This window comes from Borostomias antarcticus (assembly GCF_949987555.1).
Source record: "Borostomias antarcticus genome assembly, chromosome: 1".
Taxonomy (NCBI): domain Eukaryota; kingdom Metazoa; phylum Chordata; class Actinopteri; order Stomiiformes; family Stomiidae; genus Borostomias; species Borostomias antarcticus.
Window position 1 is genome coordinate 36,177,989 of NC_140234.1, and position 14,954 is coordinate 36,192,942.

General features: G+C 47.7%; 2 protein-coding genes across 2 annotated transcripts in view; both read right to left on the bottom strand.

The window, feature by feature from the left end:
- dvl3b (dishevelled segment polarity protein 3b) overlaps positions 1 to 2,909 on the bottom strand; it is a gene marked incomplete at both ends in the record, with an annotated part of 21,544 nt that extends 18,635 nt beyond the window's left edge. The window contains one exon of the mRNA XM_084447837.1: positions 2,749 to 2,909. Coding sequence (XP_084303963.1) covers positions 2,749 to 2,909 — 161 coding nt within the window. The remainder of the gene's footprint in view (positions 1 to 2,748) is intronic.
- Positions 2,910 to 3,586: 677 nt separating this feature from the next.
- On the bottom strand, positions 3,587 to 14,380 carry rnpepl1 (arginyl aminopeptidase like 1). The gene is made up of 11 exons (XM_084448165.1): positions 13,572 to 14,380; positions 12,769 to 12,909; positions 12,210 to 12,361; positions 11,885 to 12,001; positions 10,082 to 10,317; positions 9,457 to 9,570; positions 9,013 to 9,125; positions 8,805 to 8,898; positions 8,088 to 8,312; positions 7,068 to 7,210; positions 3,587 to 5,473 (listed from the first exon to the last, which is right to left on the bottom strand). Exons 1-11 carry the CDS (start codon positions 14,034 to 14,036, stop codon positions 5,222 to 5,224), a joined length of 2,052 nt encoding a protein of 683 aa, XP_084304291.1. The 5' UTR covers positions 14,037 to 14,380; the 3' UTR covers positions 3,587 to 5,221.
- Between the last annotated feature and the right edge of the window lie 574 nt (positions 14,381 to 14,954).

A 14,954-nucleotide genomic window follows, 5' to 3' on the forward strand; every position in this document is an offset into this window, starting at 1 on the left:
GGGGGAGAAAGAGGTAGAGACCATTTACTCAAAAATGCATGCACTAAGTAACTTACTGTTCTGTAAATTGCTTTGGATACATGGCAAGAGAGAGAGAAAGAGAGAGAGAGAGAAAGAGAGAGAGAGAGAAAGAGAGAGAGAGAGAGAGAGAAAGAGAGGGAGGGAGAGAGAGAAAGAGAGAGAGAAAGAGAGAGAGTAAAAAGACAGCAGGGTTTCCAGCCAACATGATGGCAGCGACTGTGCCTACGATCATGGTCCTCTGGGCCCTGCTGGATGCAAACCCAAACACAGCAGAACTACATGTTCTTCCCCTCACAGTCTGCTGGGCCTGCTGGGCCCTTCTGTACCTGGGCAATATTCACAGCATTATTAATGGAAGCAGAAGAATTCAAATAGAGACTCGACCGCTAACGCGTCCGACAGGAAGAGGGATTCATGCGGGAAGTATTTTCCCCTTAATCATCAGTCTCATTTCATATTTAGCTGTGAATATTCTTGTCTTTTTTCCCTTCGTCATGTATAAAACTCTGGGCCAATAGGAGGACAGATGACCCGTGAAGAAATATGCACTTTAGAAGAACACAAACACAGATCCTGGCCTAAACACACACACACAACGAGGAGGCTGATGGAAACGCCAGAGACCAACTGCTTCCCAGAACCTCTTGTTTTCAGAGGTTCTCCTCCACATCCTGTCCCCTGAGCACAGCAGGAGCCACAGTCTCCTCCTCCTCATCATCATCATTATCCTGACCAAGACTCCACTGATGATGACCCCCCCCCCCTCCTCCTCCTAGCTCCAGTCTGTCCTCCTGGCTGTCTGTGTCCTCTTCTCTGCTCCAGTGGGGCGGGGGGGGGGGGGGGGCGTTCTCCTCCTCCAGATCTGATCCAGGGTCAGGGGGCTTCAGAAGTGCTCAGCAGGCAGACAGATCTCCGCTCATGGGGTGCTACTGCTGAATTACGCCTGCGTAATCTCTGACTGCACGCTGGTTGGGTCCTTTTATAAAATGCATGAGCGGTTCATATGTATTCACAGTGGTGAGCCTGATAGGAAGCCTGATTGAATAAGCGAGGGCACAGGTGGGTTGCAGGATGGAGTGTTGAAGGGTAAAGGTTGTAATGCGATCATAAATCACGTCTCTCACCTTATCACGCGGCGAAATAGGGCAGGACGAGATAAGAGAGATAGCCTGAGCCTAAGCCTGGGCCAACCTCAGCATGCCTGAACAAAATTCACATTTCGAGATGCATCGGTTTGCTCTCATCATCAAAACAGCACAGGCTTGGTGCACTTCACCATGTGCTTTCACACATGCACCTGTTCTTCTGACAAAGGTGTGTGTGAGCGAGGCCTACATGTAGTTATTCATACAATACAAGACTGTAATTAGGTATCCATACAGTACTAGACTATAGTTAGGTATTCATAAAATATTAAACTATAGGTATTCATACACTACTAGACTGTAGTTAGGTATTCATGCAATATTAGGTATTTATAAAATACTAGATTGTAGTTCGGTATTCATACAATACTAGATTGTAGTTAGGTATTCATACAATACTAGACTGTAGGCCCTCGTATATGAATCTACCATGTCTTTGTTGGTGGAGGTTGCCATCACCACAACAGCATCCAATGAGTTCATTGAACAAGAGAAGGCCCTCGTGTCACGAAAAACCAGGCTCTTATATTTGGGGATAAGACAAGACAAGACGAGAGAGATATTGCAACTGTCCCAAATGATGTGTAGGTTAACGGAGTGTAGTCTATGAGTTGGCAGACACAGAGAGCACACATACATTGTCAAAGTGACACGATGCTAACAGGAGGGGGACAATCCTGATTTCTGCTGTTTTTTGAGTCACGTTCTTAGAGAACGGAAGGGGTTACAATGTGTCCGATGTGTCTCCAGAGACATGTAACCCTGGACAAATAATGTAACCCTGGACAAATAATGTGTCCATTTTCAACAGATTTGAACACTGCCACGGACAGATATGGCACGATACAGGATGACAGAAGTGTGGTGAAACGACAGTTCTGGACAACGAAACGGTTTCAAGAATAGGCCTGCAACTGAGTTTAGTTAAGTTACTTAAAGGACCATACCGGTCTAAATAGGATTTGATCCTTAAATGAATTGAGGCAAATCGCAGGTACAAGTTTGGTTGATAATGCAAGGACATTTGCATTTTACTGCTCAAAATTGAGTAGCCTATGGCTGGTCTACTCTCATGTCCAGGATATTTAATTTTTATAAAACTCTTGATGCGTTTTCTTGACCTGAACATCTTCCAGATATCGTGTGTGATAATAAGCATCTCATTCTGTCTCCCTCCTTCTAAAAGAATCTCAGACCTGGAACCGCAGCTCAGCTACCCTCCCATCCCCTCCCATCCCTGCTCCAATAACCATACAGGTCCACCATCTCCAAGATGGACGCTGTTGATATTTGAAAGTAACAATCTATATTTATTCACCCAACGAAATATAATCAAAGCACTAAATGCTAAATTGGGTTAGCCATGTATTAGCCTACTTTGGCTACGCATTTCCGTGTCCATCACCAGCGGCTGCACACAGACCGCCTAGGATGGGAGGACAGATGGAGAAACGAGGAAACTAAAGTGTGTAGACTAGGTTACTAACCAAGACTATATTTTACCCACACAACTAGGTTCCTACTGACCTCCGCCTTATTGAACAGTATCAATTTCTATCCCATTCTGTGCGAATCATCTTACCCGAAATCATCGTCCATAGATTTGAAGAAAAATTTATAGTTGGGTTTATTGAGGACATTTTTGAAGTCCGCAAGAGTCACCCTGTCAGCAGCGATGGGCAGCTTGACCAGGTAAGGGGTTTCCTGGTCGTCGAGGTGATAGATAATTTTGGTCTCCCCCATGGCGGGCCGCTGGGGAGGGCAAGGCCGAGCACATCCAGCCCGGGTCCGGTCTGCCTGCCTGGCGCTGCTTACCGGAGGCTCCGCTCCCTCGGCTGGTTCAACTCCTCGGTCGGTTGCGCTCGCGGACCCGCACGATGGTCTATAACGCACTTATAAATTCAGATGATAAAAAAGAATAAAGGCTTGGATAAAACATTAAATGTCCCGACGCCCTATATTGTTGTTCATTCAAATCCTTTCTTCAAGATAAAGAAATTGAGCTTACTTGGACCAGTGTGTGTGTGTGTGTGTGTCGTGTGAACGGACAGTGCTTTCTCCTGTTCGTTTTAACAGCTGTCCGCCGATGTGTAGCCTACAAGAATAGCCCCTCCTATCGATCTTCCAATGAACTCCCTCTAGAGGAGCAATAATGAAATGAACGTGGAGGAGGAAAGGAAAGCAGATCGCGTATTACCTCCAATCCATCAACATCTACACTAAGAGACTGTTGTAGAAATCTGGCAGGTTGATGATCCATTTGATTTATTGTCAACCTACAGTAAAAATCTTGACCTGAGTAACAATATGGCAACATTGTGGCGTCCGTTTTAATTATTGCACAGATACAATAGATGAGATTCACATGGTAGCCTACTGCACGTCACATTTTGCTTCCCAGAATAATAATCAGGCTGAGATTAAAGAACTAAGCACGCCCTCTCGTGGACAATCGCGCACATTGGCGTGTACCCAGATTCTTGTTTTGGATGTATAAAAAAACAACAACAAAAACATCAGTCTCTACTCATACATTATAGTTTAGTCTCAAGGCGTTTATTACCTGCGAAACCTGCATGTGTAAAGTAAGGCATCTGAGGATTTCTGTAGAGCGCTCTGGCATCACCTGATTCACCTCAACTAATAGAATTCATCACAACAAACGTTCCCTTCACACTTAACTGTTCTGACTCAATAAATCATAAATAAGTGTGGGAGAAACATTAGGAAATAATTAAAAAATAATTCGAATTAAGGGTTCAAATTCACAATTCAGCCCATATCAATTCACATTTGAGCCAACCTTTAAAATTGTCATTACTGGAGAATCAGCCCCTACTTCTCTGCCCTGAAGGTTTAGGTAATGGCTGGTTTGAGAGGAGTCCGCCAGGCTGATGCAACCAGAGGTTCTCATTCAGAACACTAGTGAGTGCAGACGTTCACCACACACACTGATGTTGACTAATGGGGCTTGGGACCTCATAATCACCTTGCTTGCTACCTTGACTTTCAAAGCACCATGTGGCTCTGTAACCCCCACCGGAACCCAGAGAAATGGGAGCTCCACTCATTCTGCCGCCATCCAGGGAATGTCATCAACCAATAAAGCATAAACAGAAATTGCCAAACAGAAATTGCCAAGCGGACCTAAAAAAAAGGCTCCGTGTTTCGACATCCAAGTGCAAACTCTGCCTCCACAGCGAGGAACAAGGGTTCCCCCGCTGAACAAGGGTTCCCCTGCTGGCAAAACAAAGATCTTCCTGAGCAAGAGGACCCTGGAACAGAGAGAGGGAGTTTCCACCCCCGTCCCTGGGCCAGGGTCACTAATCCATATTCCAAAGTGGAAATAATTGATGTAATTAATGGCAGGGTGAACCTCCATAGTGTTTTAGCTCACAAGGTCCTGTTCGGTTATCAGATTTGCACAATGAATGAACCCATTCATCCTTCATACTAGTCTCAGAGTGAGCTTGATCCTGTTTACACTATCCTGTCTACCCTCTGAGCACTGGATCATCCCATTGTACACACACGCACGCACGCGCACGCACGCACGCACGCACGCACGCACGCACGCACGCACGCACGCACGCACGCACACACTATTCTTACCAGAAAGGCCTCAAAAAGTTTGCTTTTGAAAATCAGGTTCATATAGTCCACACACACATATATATATAGTAGAGTGTGCAATTTTTTCTGTGTATCTATGCGAATGAAACTGACCCACACTCTGAATAGCACTGATGGGGAGACAATGCAGTCATTTCAAGTCTGTTCCAGTTCTTCACCTTTTGCGACTTAATGAGCAAAACTGCATTGGGAAAAATGCCTCGTATGCAACGTTCCTCTCCTGACTGCTACAAGGCTGTGCTGATCATGTTGCCGATGTAGCAAGTTGCATTGATTCCAGAATCTCATTCAGTCATAATAACACGTGATGGACCGTAGCAGCTCTGTCACACTCTCCTCCGACGAATCAGATGAGCCCGCCTCCCCCACACTCTCTCTCACAGTGAACGAGTCTCTTATCACCCGCCCGTCAAATCAGCCCGTCAGGCGGACACGTTGACGTCCCGTAGTGCGATTGTACCAGTAGTGGAGGCCTCGGCGGAGGCCGTGGGGCTGGGGGGGGGCAGGGCGGTGCCGGGGCCGAGGCCACTGTTCTGGAACAGGATCTGCTGGAGTGTTCGTCTCAGGTTGGGATGGAGGCGGGCCTGCGTCTGGTAGAACACCTCCACGGCGAAGCACTTCATCACGCCAGCGCAGAGGTCCTCGTACAGGGGCACGGTGTACATCCGCGACGTCTACAGGGGGGGCAGAAGGGATATTATTCACTTTTCACTGAGCGAAGGTGTGTCAATGTAACAAAGATTTACATAATTTTGAAATTAGTTTAGTGGTGATGAATCTAGGTAGAAATGTCTGTATAACATCTACAGAGTATTCCTGCTATGTATTTGATTTAATGTGTTTGTTTGTTTTCACGTGGACACTATGTAGTCTATAGAGTGCGGGAGACTGCTGCTGTGGCCGTTCGGGGGTAGTGGGTGTCAAGAGGTCACACTTGGGCCACAGGGGGGGCCTCTCCTCTGGGGTATCAATGACACATCTCTATCGGACACTATAAACAGACACAACCCAGACTGACAACCAATGGTGATTAAGATATCATGTTAGGGTGACAGGCGACACATCTGTATGGTCCCTCCTCCACCAATCTAGCTTCACTAGGCCCTAAACGGGCAGGCCTAGGCATGGGGGGTGGGCTGAGAGAGCACTACTTAACGTCTCAACCAAACCTTGAGACTTCGATTTGGAAACGGTAGGCAACTGGCTCCCAGGAGGCAGACACGCTGATAACACCATGCGGGGAGGGAAGTCTAAGGCCATTCGGACATTCTCTGCGCTACGATCGGATTGTTGCTGACGAATGACGACGACAATATTCTCGGCACCAACAACGATCGTAGCGCAGAGAATGTGAGCCGGAGAATCGCCAGTCTGCGTGCTGGCCTGTGCGCATGCGTGCTGGCGCAAGTGGGGAAAGGCGTGTAAAGATCATATTACAGAGGCTAAATACCCCGTATTTGAAAACCACTACAATGCCTCGCGTTGAGGAATCTCAACTGTCGATTCATCCAATCTGATTGATGAAAACAACCGTTTAGCGGCCGAAAATAGATTTTGAGAAACTGCATTCTCGTTGCCCCGATCACCGCCATTACATGGATATACTGGCTCGCGCTGGATTTAAAATTTCTTCTACAGGCCTCCGAACTACACCAAAGTGATCTCGGTGAGTCAAACTTCTTATAATATGTCGTAAATAAGGTCCAGGTTGTCAAAAACGAGCATTGCCCTTTAACATCGTGGTTCATAATTAGATGGTGCTGCAACTCTTATCAAGGCTTACAAAAATATTACACAACGCAGAGCAACAAAGAGAAGACTTCAAAAGCCACCAGTGGTCTTGTTAGTCCCTATGGAAACAGCTAGAGGGTTACAAGTAGCTGCATCACAGCAACAATGTTAAGAATATAACAAATGCCATATTGCAACATATCTGTGGTTTTAGGGAATTCATTCCTGGAGTCACTCGTCCAGAGACAGTAACGCCGCGTTGGGACAGACGTTAGTCCCAGGGTGTCACGCGTCCAGAGACAGTAACGCCGCGTTGGGACAGACGTTAGTCCCAGGGTGTCACGCGTCCAGAGACAGTAACGCCGCGTTGGGACAGACGTTAGTCCCAGGGTGTCACGCGTCCAGAGACAGTAACGCCGCGTTGGGACAGACGTTAGTCCCAGGGTGTCACGTGTCCAGAGAGAGTAACGGCGCGTTGGGACAGATGTTAGTCCCAGGGTGCCCCGTGTCCTGCAGGCGTCTGACAGGAGCACTCACGTGTTTGTGGAGGAAGCTCCGGACCTGCGGGAGGTCCGGGTAGAACAGGTTCCGCACCACGATCTGCAGCCAGCGGATCTGCACCTCGGCGTTCATGCCCTCCAGAACCCTGGCGTAGCAGCGGGACAGACGGCCCATCACCTCTGAGGAACCACGGCACACACAAGGGCAGAGGATGACCAAAAAAATACAAGAATAATAATAATAACAACAATAACAATAATAGTATTATTACACTTTAATAATTATTATTTATAAATTATTTATTATTTTACCATTTAAATAGCACTTTTTAAATCAGTTACAAAATGCTTCGAAAACAAAATAAAACACACAAAAACATTGTACTGTAAGAGAAAAAAGCACCAACAACATACACCATAACACCATAAAATACAATAAAAAGGGAAGAAAGTAATGTGGATAAAATAAAAATACTATGACAAATAAAAACTACTATGAAAAAGCTTTTACATAAAAAGAGTTTTGAGAAAAGACTTAGAAGATGATCCAGATTTAGCTTGTCTGAGATTCTCAGGCAGAGAGTTCTACAGAGCAAAACCCGGTCCTCTTTGGTGATAAGGTATGTTTTTGGAAAAGCCAGGAGACCCCTACCTGAGGATCTCAGGCTCATAGGGGACTAGCAGGTCTGAAATGTAGCTCGGAGCCAGACCATGCAGAACTTTGAAAGTTAACAGTAAAATCTTGAAATCAACTCCAAAAACTACAGGCAACCGGTGAGGAGAGGCAAGAATGGGAGTCTCATTTCCTAGAGTTAGTTAAAAGCCTAGCAGCAGCATTTTATACCCGCTGGAGGCGAGAAATGGCGTTCTGGCCCAGCCCTGAGTATAGGGAGTAACAATAATCTAAACAAGAGGAAATAAAAGCATGAATGACCATTTCAAGGTCTGTAAAAGAAACGAAGGACCTAATTTTAGCAATGCTCCAAAACAACACAATTTTACAACAGTAAGTCCAACTTTTCCCATTGGCTAGGGCAGAGCAGCAAGGCGGAGCTACCGTGGGAAAGTGGCGAGCGGTCCAGCAGCCGGTCCAGGAAGAGGACAGTCTGGAAGGTGCTCCAGGCGGAGAGGTCGAAGGTGGCGATGGCCTCGGGGTCGGGGGGGTCCGAGGCCCACAGCTCACACAGGCTCTGGACCGGGCTGGTCAGGACCACGCCCGCAGACAGGTCAGGCTCACACAGCGGAGGGCCACAGCCATTCAACCAGCGCTCGAACTCCAGACCTGAGAGAGAGAGAGAGAGAAAGAGAGAGACAAAGAAAGAGAGAGAGAGAGAGAGAGAGAGAGAGAGAGAGAGAGAGAGAGAAAGAAACAGAAAGAGAGAGATAGAGAAAGAGAGACATGAAGACAACAAGTAAATTATATGGCAGTAGTCTGATCTTGCTGTGAGTAAATGGTCAATGGACTGCACTTACTGCACTTGCCCTTTTATCCAAAGTGATTTACAACGGCCTCTCATTCACCCTTTCACACACACATTCACCCTTTCACACACACATTCACCCTTTCACACACACATTCACACACCAATGGCGGCAGCTGCCAGCCTGCTTATTGGGAGCAATTTGGTGTTCAGTGTCTTGCCCAAGCACACTTTGACATGTGGAGGGAGGAGGAGCCGGGATTCGAACCGCCGACCCTGCGGTCATTGGACGACCCGCCCCACCTCCTGAGCCACGGCCCCGTCCTGGTGAGGTCAGCAGCGTTCCCACTCACCCTCTCTCTCCTTCAGCTCTGGGAAGAACCCCAGGAAGAAGTCCAGCAGGTCCTGGGCCACAACGCTGCTGAACTTAAACTGCTCGATGTACGCCTGACGGGCATGGAAACATGAGCAGAGATGAATTACAGCAACAGAAAATGTGTGTGTGTGTGTATGTGTGTGTGTGTGTGTGGGTGTGTGGGCGTGTGTCAACAACAGACTCACCCTCAGAAAACTGTCAAAACGTTTGACATCCCCACATAGTTGAGAGAGGTAGGATACGAAACAGAAGCCTTTTTCATACGTGAACAGGTTCATCAGACTGCTGGGGTTCACACCTGGAGGGGACGGAGGGGGGGGGGGGGGAAACGGAGAGGGGAGAGGAGAGAGAGAGAGAGGAGAGAGAGAGAGGAGAGAGAGAGGAGAGAGAGAGAGAGGAGAGAGAGAGAGGAGAGAGAGATAGGAGATATAAGAGACAAATATAAAGAGATGTCAGGCAGGCACAGAGGGAGAGCATTAACAATGTTGGAACACACACACACACACACACATCTCTTTTGTCTAACTCTCATGCACCCTCACGCACAGTAGAAGTGTGTGTGTGTGTGTGTGCGTGCGTGTGTGTGTAGGACTCCGGCTCCAGCATGTGTGATGACAGCACTTTCCTACCTGGTTCAAACTTGACCTGCAGCTTGCTGACGGGGTTGTTGTCTCCCAGCAGACGCATCTGCCTGTGCAGCGCATCCAGACGGAACACGGTCTCCAGACAGGTGAACGCCTCCCCTGGGGACACGGGACCTTTACACCACTCTGTGTGTGTGTGTACCATAAGCCTCTGTAGTGATGCGTCTCTGTGCGTAGGTGTGTGTGTGTATGTGTGTGTGAGTGTGTGTGTGTGTGTACCATAAGCCTCTGTAGTGATGTGTCTCTGTGCGTAGGTGTGTGTGTGTACCATAGGCCTCTGTAGTGATGTGTCTCTGAGCGTAGGTGTGTGTGTGTGTACCATAAGCCTCTGTAGTGATGTGTCTCTGTGCGTAGGTGTGTGTGTGTACCATAGGCCTCTGTAGTGATGTGTCTCTGAGCGTAGGTGTGTGTGTGTGTACCATAAGCCTCTGTAGTGATGTGTCTCTGAGCGTAGGTGTGTGTGTGTGTGTGTGTGTGTACCATAAGCCTCTGTAGTGATGTGTCTCTGAGCGTAGGTGTGTGTGTGTGTGTGTGTACCATAAGCCTCTGTAGTGATGTGTCTCTGAGCGTAGGGGGGTGTGTGTGTGTGTGTGTGTGTGTGTGTGTGTACCATAAGCCTCTGTAGTGATGCGTCTCTGAGCGTAGGTGGCCAATCCCTCGCTCAGCCACATCTCCTCCCAGGTGGCGTTGGTGACGGCGTTCCCGAACCAGCCGTGGGCGATCTCGTGGACCACGTCGATGAGCAGGAACTCACGGCTCTCCAAGATGGAGGAGATGATGAACGTCAGGCACGGGTTCTCCATGGCAACGATGGGAAAGGACGGCGGCAGGAACACGATGTCATACCTGGCGGGGACGGCGGAACGAGAACCGTGATTGGACAACGACGTCGAGGCCACCAGCTCATCAACAAGGCTTGTGTCCCCTCTGCAATACTTACATGACTGCTGACTGTACTGTACATAGCTCACACCGCACACACACATCATGTCACACACACTCTGTACACTTACTGTATTTACTGTACACTCATCGCACTCCATTTTGTATCAATGTATTGACCCTGCGCCCCCCGCTTTGATGTGCCCCCGTGCCTCCCCCCCCCCTCGTACCTGTGTACCACCCAGCCTGAAAACAAATCTAAGGGGACACACACGGACTTCATTATAAGGCTCAAATATGTTTTGCCGCTCCAGTCAAATTTTGTATTTATTTTTTGGCCAAAAATGGCTGTAAAAGTTGCTGACCCCTGGTCTACACAGACTGACTCAGTATAACCACGTGACCAAATGACCAATTGGTCCACAAACTGTAAAAGATGCCTTTTTAGCTGGAACAGAAACTGGGACACACAATATTCACTCATCCAGGACAAACACACACTCACTCCAGCCCCTCCACTCATAGCCTTATTATGGGTTTGAGTGACTGACTGTAATATGTATGTGTTTTGTGTGTGTGTGTGTGTGTGTGTGTGTGTGTGTGTGTGTGTGTTACGAAATCCCATAATTGGCAAGCCATTTTAGGGATTATTATGGTTCTTGGCATGGGTGGAGTAGACAGACAGTATGTCAGATACTGGACTAGAGGGAAACATTTATGGGATAAATACCGACTATTTTAGTGTCTTAATAGTGATTTCATTGAACACCGCCAAGAAAGGTAGCTCCTAAAACTATCATGTTGCTATGGAGTTTCAAAACGACGAACAATGAGCCCAAGCAACCAAAACTAATACTCCTGACCAACCTAGCTAGCCAGGAAAGAAGTGTAGCCTACCTTTGCTGTGCAACTGCGAGTTGCAAAAGTGGTGATGATAAACTAGTGTGGTAGTCTACAGGATGAATGGAACAACTCAAAATTGACATTGAATGTTTCAATTTTTCTCAAGGAGAAACCGTAACCAACAAACAGTTACGTAATGGAACGTCTTTACAGGCAGTAATAATTGGCACAGTAATATTTCACATAGAACGGTAAAGAGGCTTTGCCCATGGTATATCGTGAATATACAACGGCTCTTAACCAATCAGATTGCAAGGTCGGAACTACCCATTGTATAATGGAGTAGAGACAGCCAGTGTGCCAGAGATACTGGACTAGAGACGGCCAGTATGACATTTTATAAATTGATACGTGTAAGTAAAGTATGGTCTTATTATTATTATTATTATTATAATAACTGACACTTCAATGTCATCCCTCTACATACGATCTGATTCTAATTAGTCAGTTAATTAGCTGTTCCACTAATTAGCCGTTTCTGTTAATTAGCTGCTCTCTCTCTCTGAACATTCTCTCCACAACAACAAGTCCAAACGGATGCCTGTCTGTCTCTGTGACTGCTGTATCGTTTGTCAGCAGATTACCACATTAGTCTTGTGTCATGTACACCGCAGACATTGACACCGACCTTCCCCACACGTAGGGCCCGAACATCCCTTCCGCCACGGCCAGCCAGCGCTCCACGCTGCCCCCCAGCTTGCTCACGGCGCAGTTCAGGACGCACGGTTCCGCCCACACCCGGCTCCTGGGACAGAGAGAACAGTTGGGTGAATACAGGACAGATCTCGTCAAAAGGCCGTGGCCTCAGCGTGACTTCCAGTCTGAATAAACGGCGCAATGAATGACAGAGGGGCAGGTCATGTGAAAAACCACACTGGCCTATAATTTCCATAATGGACAAATCCCCAACCTCGTCCTCCGCTGTGTTTCAGTGTCCGCCCGCCCTTACTAACCGAGGACCGATGTCCACATGCTGCAGGTCCCCGGCTACCAGGGCAACCAGGTATGCTGGGACTGGGTACTCCATGGAGAACTGGAACACCCGGTCGTGTTTGGAGTAAGCACTGCGGGAGGCGCTCATCAACACCGTCACACCCTCAGGAACCTGCACACAACACCACACAACCAGCACGCGTCGGTTAGCAACGCCACACACTTTCTGGCGAGTGAGCGAGAGAGAGAGAGAGAAATAAGGATAAAAAAATCTAATCATAAAAGAACACTTGATTATTTCCAGTCTAGGATTAAACAGTGTGGAATGAGGGTATATATAACCCTATTTTGGCAACAGCATGAGATTTAAATAGAGAGAAACTAAGACAGTAAAACAGATCAGATTAAGATTAAGGATGGGAACGATCTGTTCTGTTTCAAGGATATCTGGGTCAAAAGAAGCGATGTTAAACCCCTTTACGAGATCCAGAAAGACAGAGCTCGAGGAGCGTTCAACTAAAACAGGTGTGGGTGTGGATGGGTGAGAGTGGACGCTGGTCCATTCACACAGAGACTCACGCGGACCGTGGCGGTGTATGTACTCTTAACAGCCGGCGTGTCAAAGCAGGGGAAGAATGAGCGATTGCACACGGAGTGGCCCTGAGTGAAGACGAGCGGCCGGGTCTGACCACAGGTCAGCTCTGCATCCAGCCACCAGATCTACAAGAAACACAGGAGCACCGATGAGACAAGCCATTCCTAGCGAATGAATGAGTATGAATGAGTAGCCTAGGCTATCTGTTGTTACTGGGAGTCTGGCCTATCAGGATGTCACTACATTCAGAAAGGGAACCAAGTGAGAGAGTAGCAGAAGAGAGTCTTGCGAGGGGAAACAGATGAACATGAGAAATGCTGAGCCGGCTGAGTGTGGCGATTGTGTAACAGAGGAGGACTGTGATATTGTGAATCCCTGTGAAGGTCTATAATTTGACCTCTAGAAGAGTGTGACGTGATTCGCAGGAGGAAACCTCCCGATAGCGGTTACGCGTCAGAGCACAGGGCAGGTTGTGTTCCAGGGCGACATATTTGCAGTCATATAAAGTAACTCTCTGTGTAGCCTACATAAGATGCTCTGCCCCGATGCTCCTCCCATAGACGACCTGGAGCGCACGCACACAGACCAAGGGAAAACATAATATAGGCTACACCATGAGCTGCCCCTTCGAGATTATTCCGATTATTAAATAAATGATCTCTAGACTCTCCTTTACATAGGCCACTATACATCATTTAATTACAAATAATCTCACAAATATTCTTGGTAATTATTAAGCTCATCTCTTTCCACAGCCACAGCTGTCTTGTCACCAATGTGACCTTACCGCAGGGCCGTCCGTCGTGGTATACCGGACTGTGATCTGGAATGCCCGGTGTGGTCGTATCACTGCAGCCGGGAGGCTGATATTGAGCGAGGACCCGTAGTCTGTGAAAGGGTCCACACGATACGTGAGCGAGATGTCCTGTCCGCTCGAGCCAGGTACCTTGCAGTCTATGGAATGAATTAGCAGGGACGGGTGAGTGTCCAAAACCAAAGTTTGCACCCCGGGCTGAGTCGGCACCAGTTCTAGGACCTGCCAGCCGGTCATCTCTTTAACGGCGAAGTTGAGGCGGAGGTCGAGGTGGAAGTGGCGGAGCTGGAAGCTGTGGAAGTTGGATGCTGAAGCGACGTCGACCAGGCGACACTGCCCCCCTCCCAGCCCCAGACCTCGGCCACCCTCACACGACCTGCTAGGAACGGTTAGCACTTTGCGGCAGCAACACAGTGTAGGTCGTTGGAATTCGGCCATTATTACACTCACTGGCAGAAATCAATTATAAACGTTGACAGCAGCAGTAAAAGCTAAAGACCACTAACATGTTACACAATCGACAGATTGCAAATTAGTTGTCAGCTATAAGGTGGTGGCTAGCCATGTGGCTAGCCATTTTGCTAGCTAGGTAGCCTAGCCACAACCGAGATGCTGGCTAATTTGTTACTTTGTAGCGAATGGCCGTAGGTGGAGGCGACCATTATTATCAGAGGAGTGGTGATACAAAAAAACCTTTAGCTGGTTCACATGAAAAACAATTTGAACAAAACCTAGGCTACGTAAAATCCATCGGAGCCGAAGTTAAAAAGAGAGCAGCATTCCCCTTCACATACAAAATACATGGACTTGCGCTCGACAAACTGATGAAAAATTTTACAATTTCCGCCGACTCGCAAAATATCAAAAAGAAAACGGTGAACAGAAGGATATAATAAGTTAAAAGGAAAGGATAAGTCAGAGAGACTCTCCGTAGAAGAAAACAGGAAGTAGAAGAAGGGAGGAAATCTCTTCGAGAGACGGGAAAGTTTCAGGCTGTGTGTGTGTGTGTGTGTGTGTGTGTGTGTGTGTGTGTGTGTGTGTGTGTGTGTGGAGGGGGGGGGGGGGTGCGGGGGCGCTGCCGAGGCAACGACCCAGAGATCCAACCTGCAAGGTGCATCCAGATCCCCCTGCCCTAGTTAACATCACATCGCATCCAAGTATAACTTTTTGGAACAGAGTGCAGTCGAGTTCTTATTCACATTATGGGAAATGTAAACTACAAGGATAGCTCATGCAACAACACAATATGTTGATCTAGAAGTGGGATGACAACTGTACATAGAGTAGCACTAAGGGTAGCATATCCATACACATCTCTGCCAGACAGATGTTCCCTGGCGTTACAAAATCTACATT

Bases quoted from the DNA above. Each gene is read 5' to 3' on its own strand.
- rnpepl1 (XM_084448165.1), bottom strand. From the start codon at position 14,036: ATGGCCGAATTCCAACGACCTACACTGTGTTGCTGCCGCAAAGTGCTA. The intron at 8,313-8,804 runs GTGAGTGGGAAC...TCTCTCTCTCAG, and splicing joins AGAGCTGAAGGAGAGAGAGG to GTCTGGAGTTCGAGCGCTGG. The intron at 7,211-8,087 runs GTAGCTCCGCCT...GTGGTTCCTCAG, and splicing joins CCGCTCGCCACTTTCCCACG to AGGTGATGGGCCGTCTGTCC.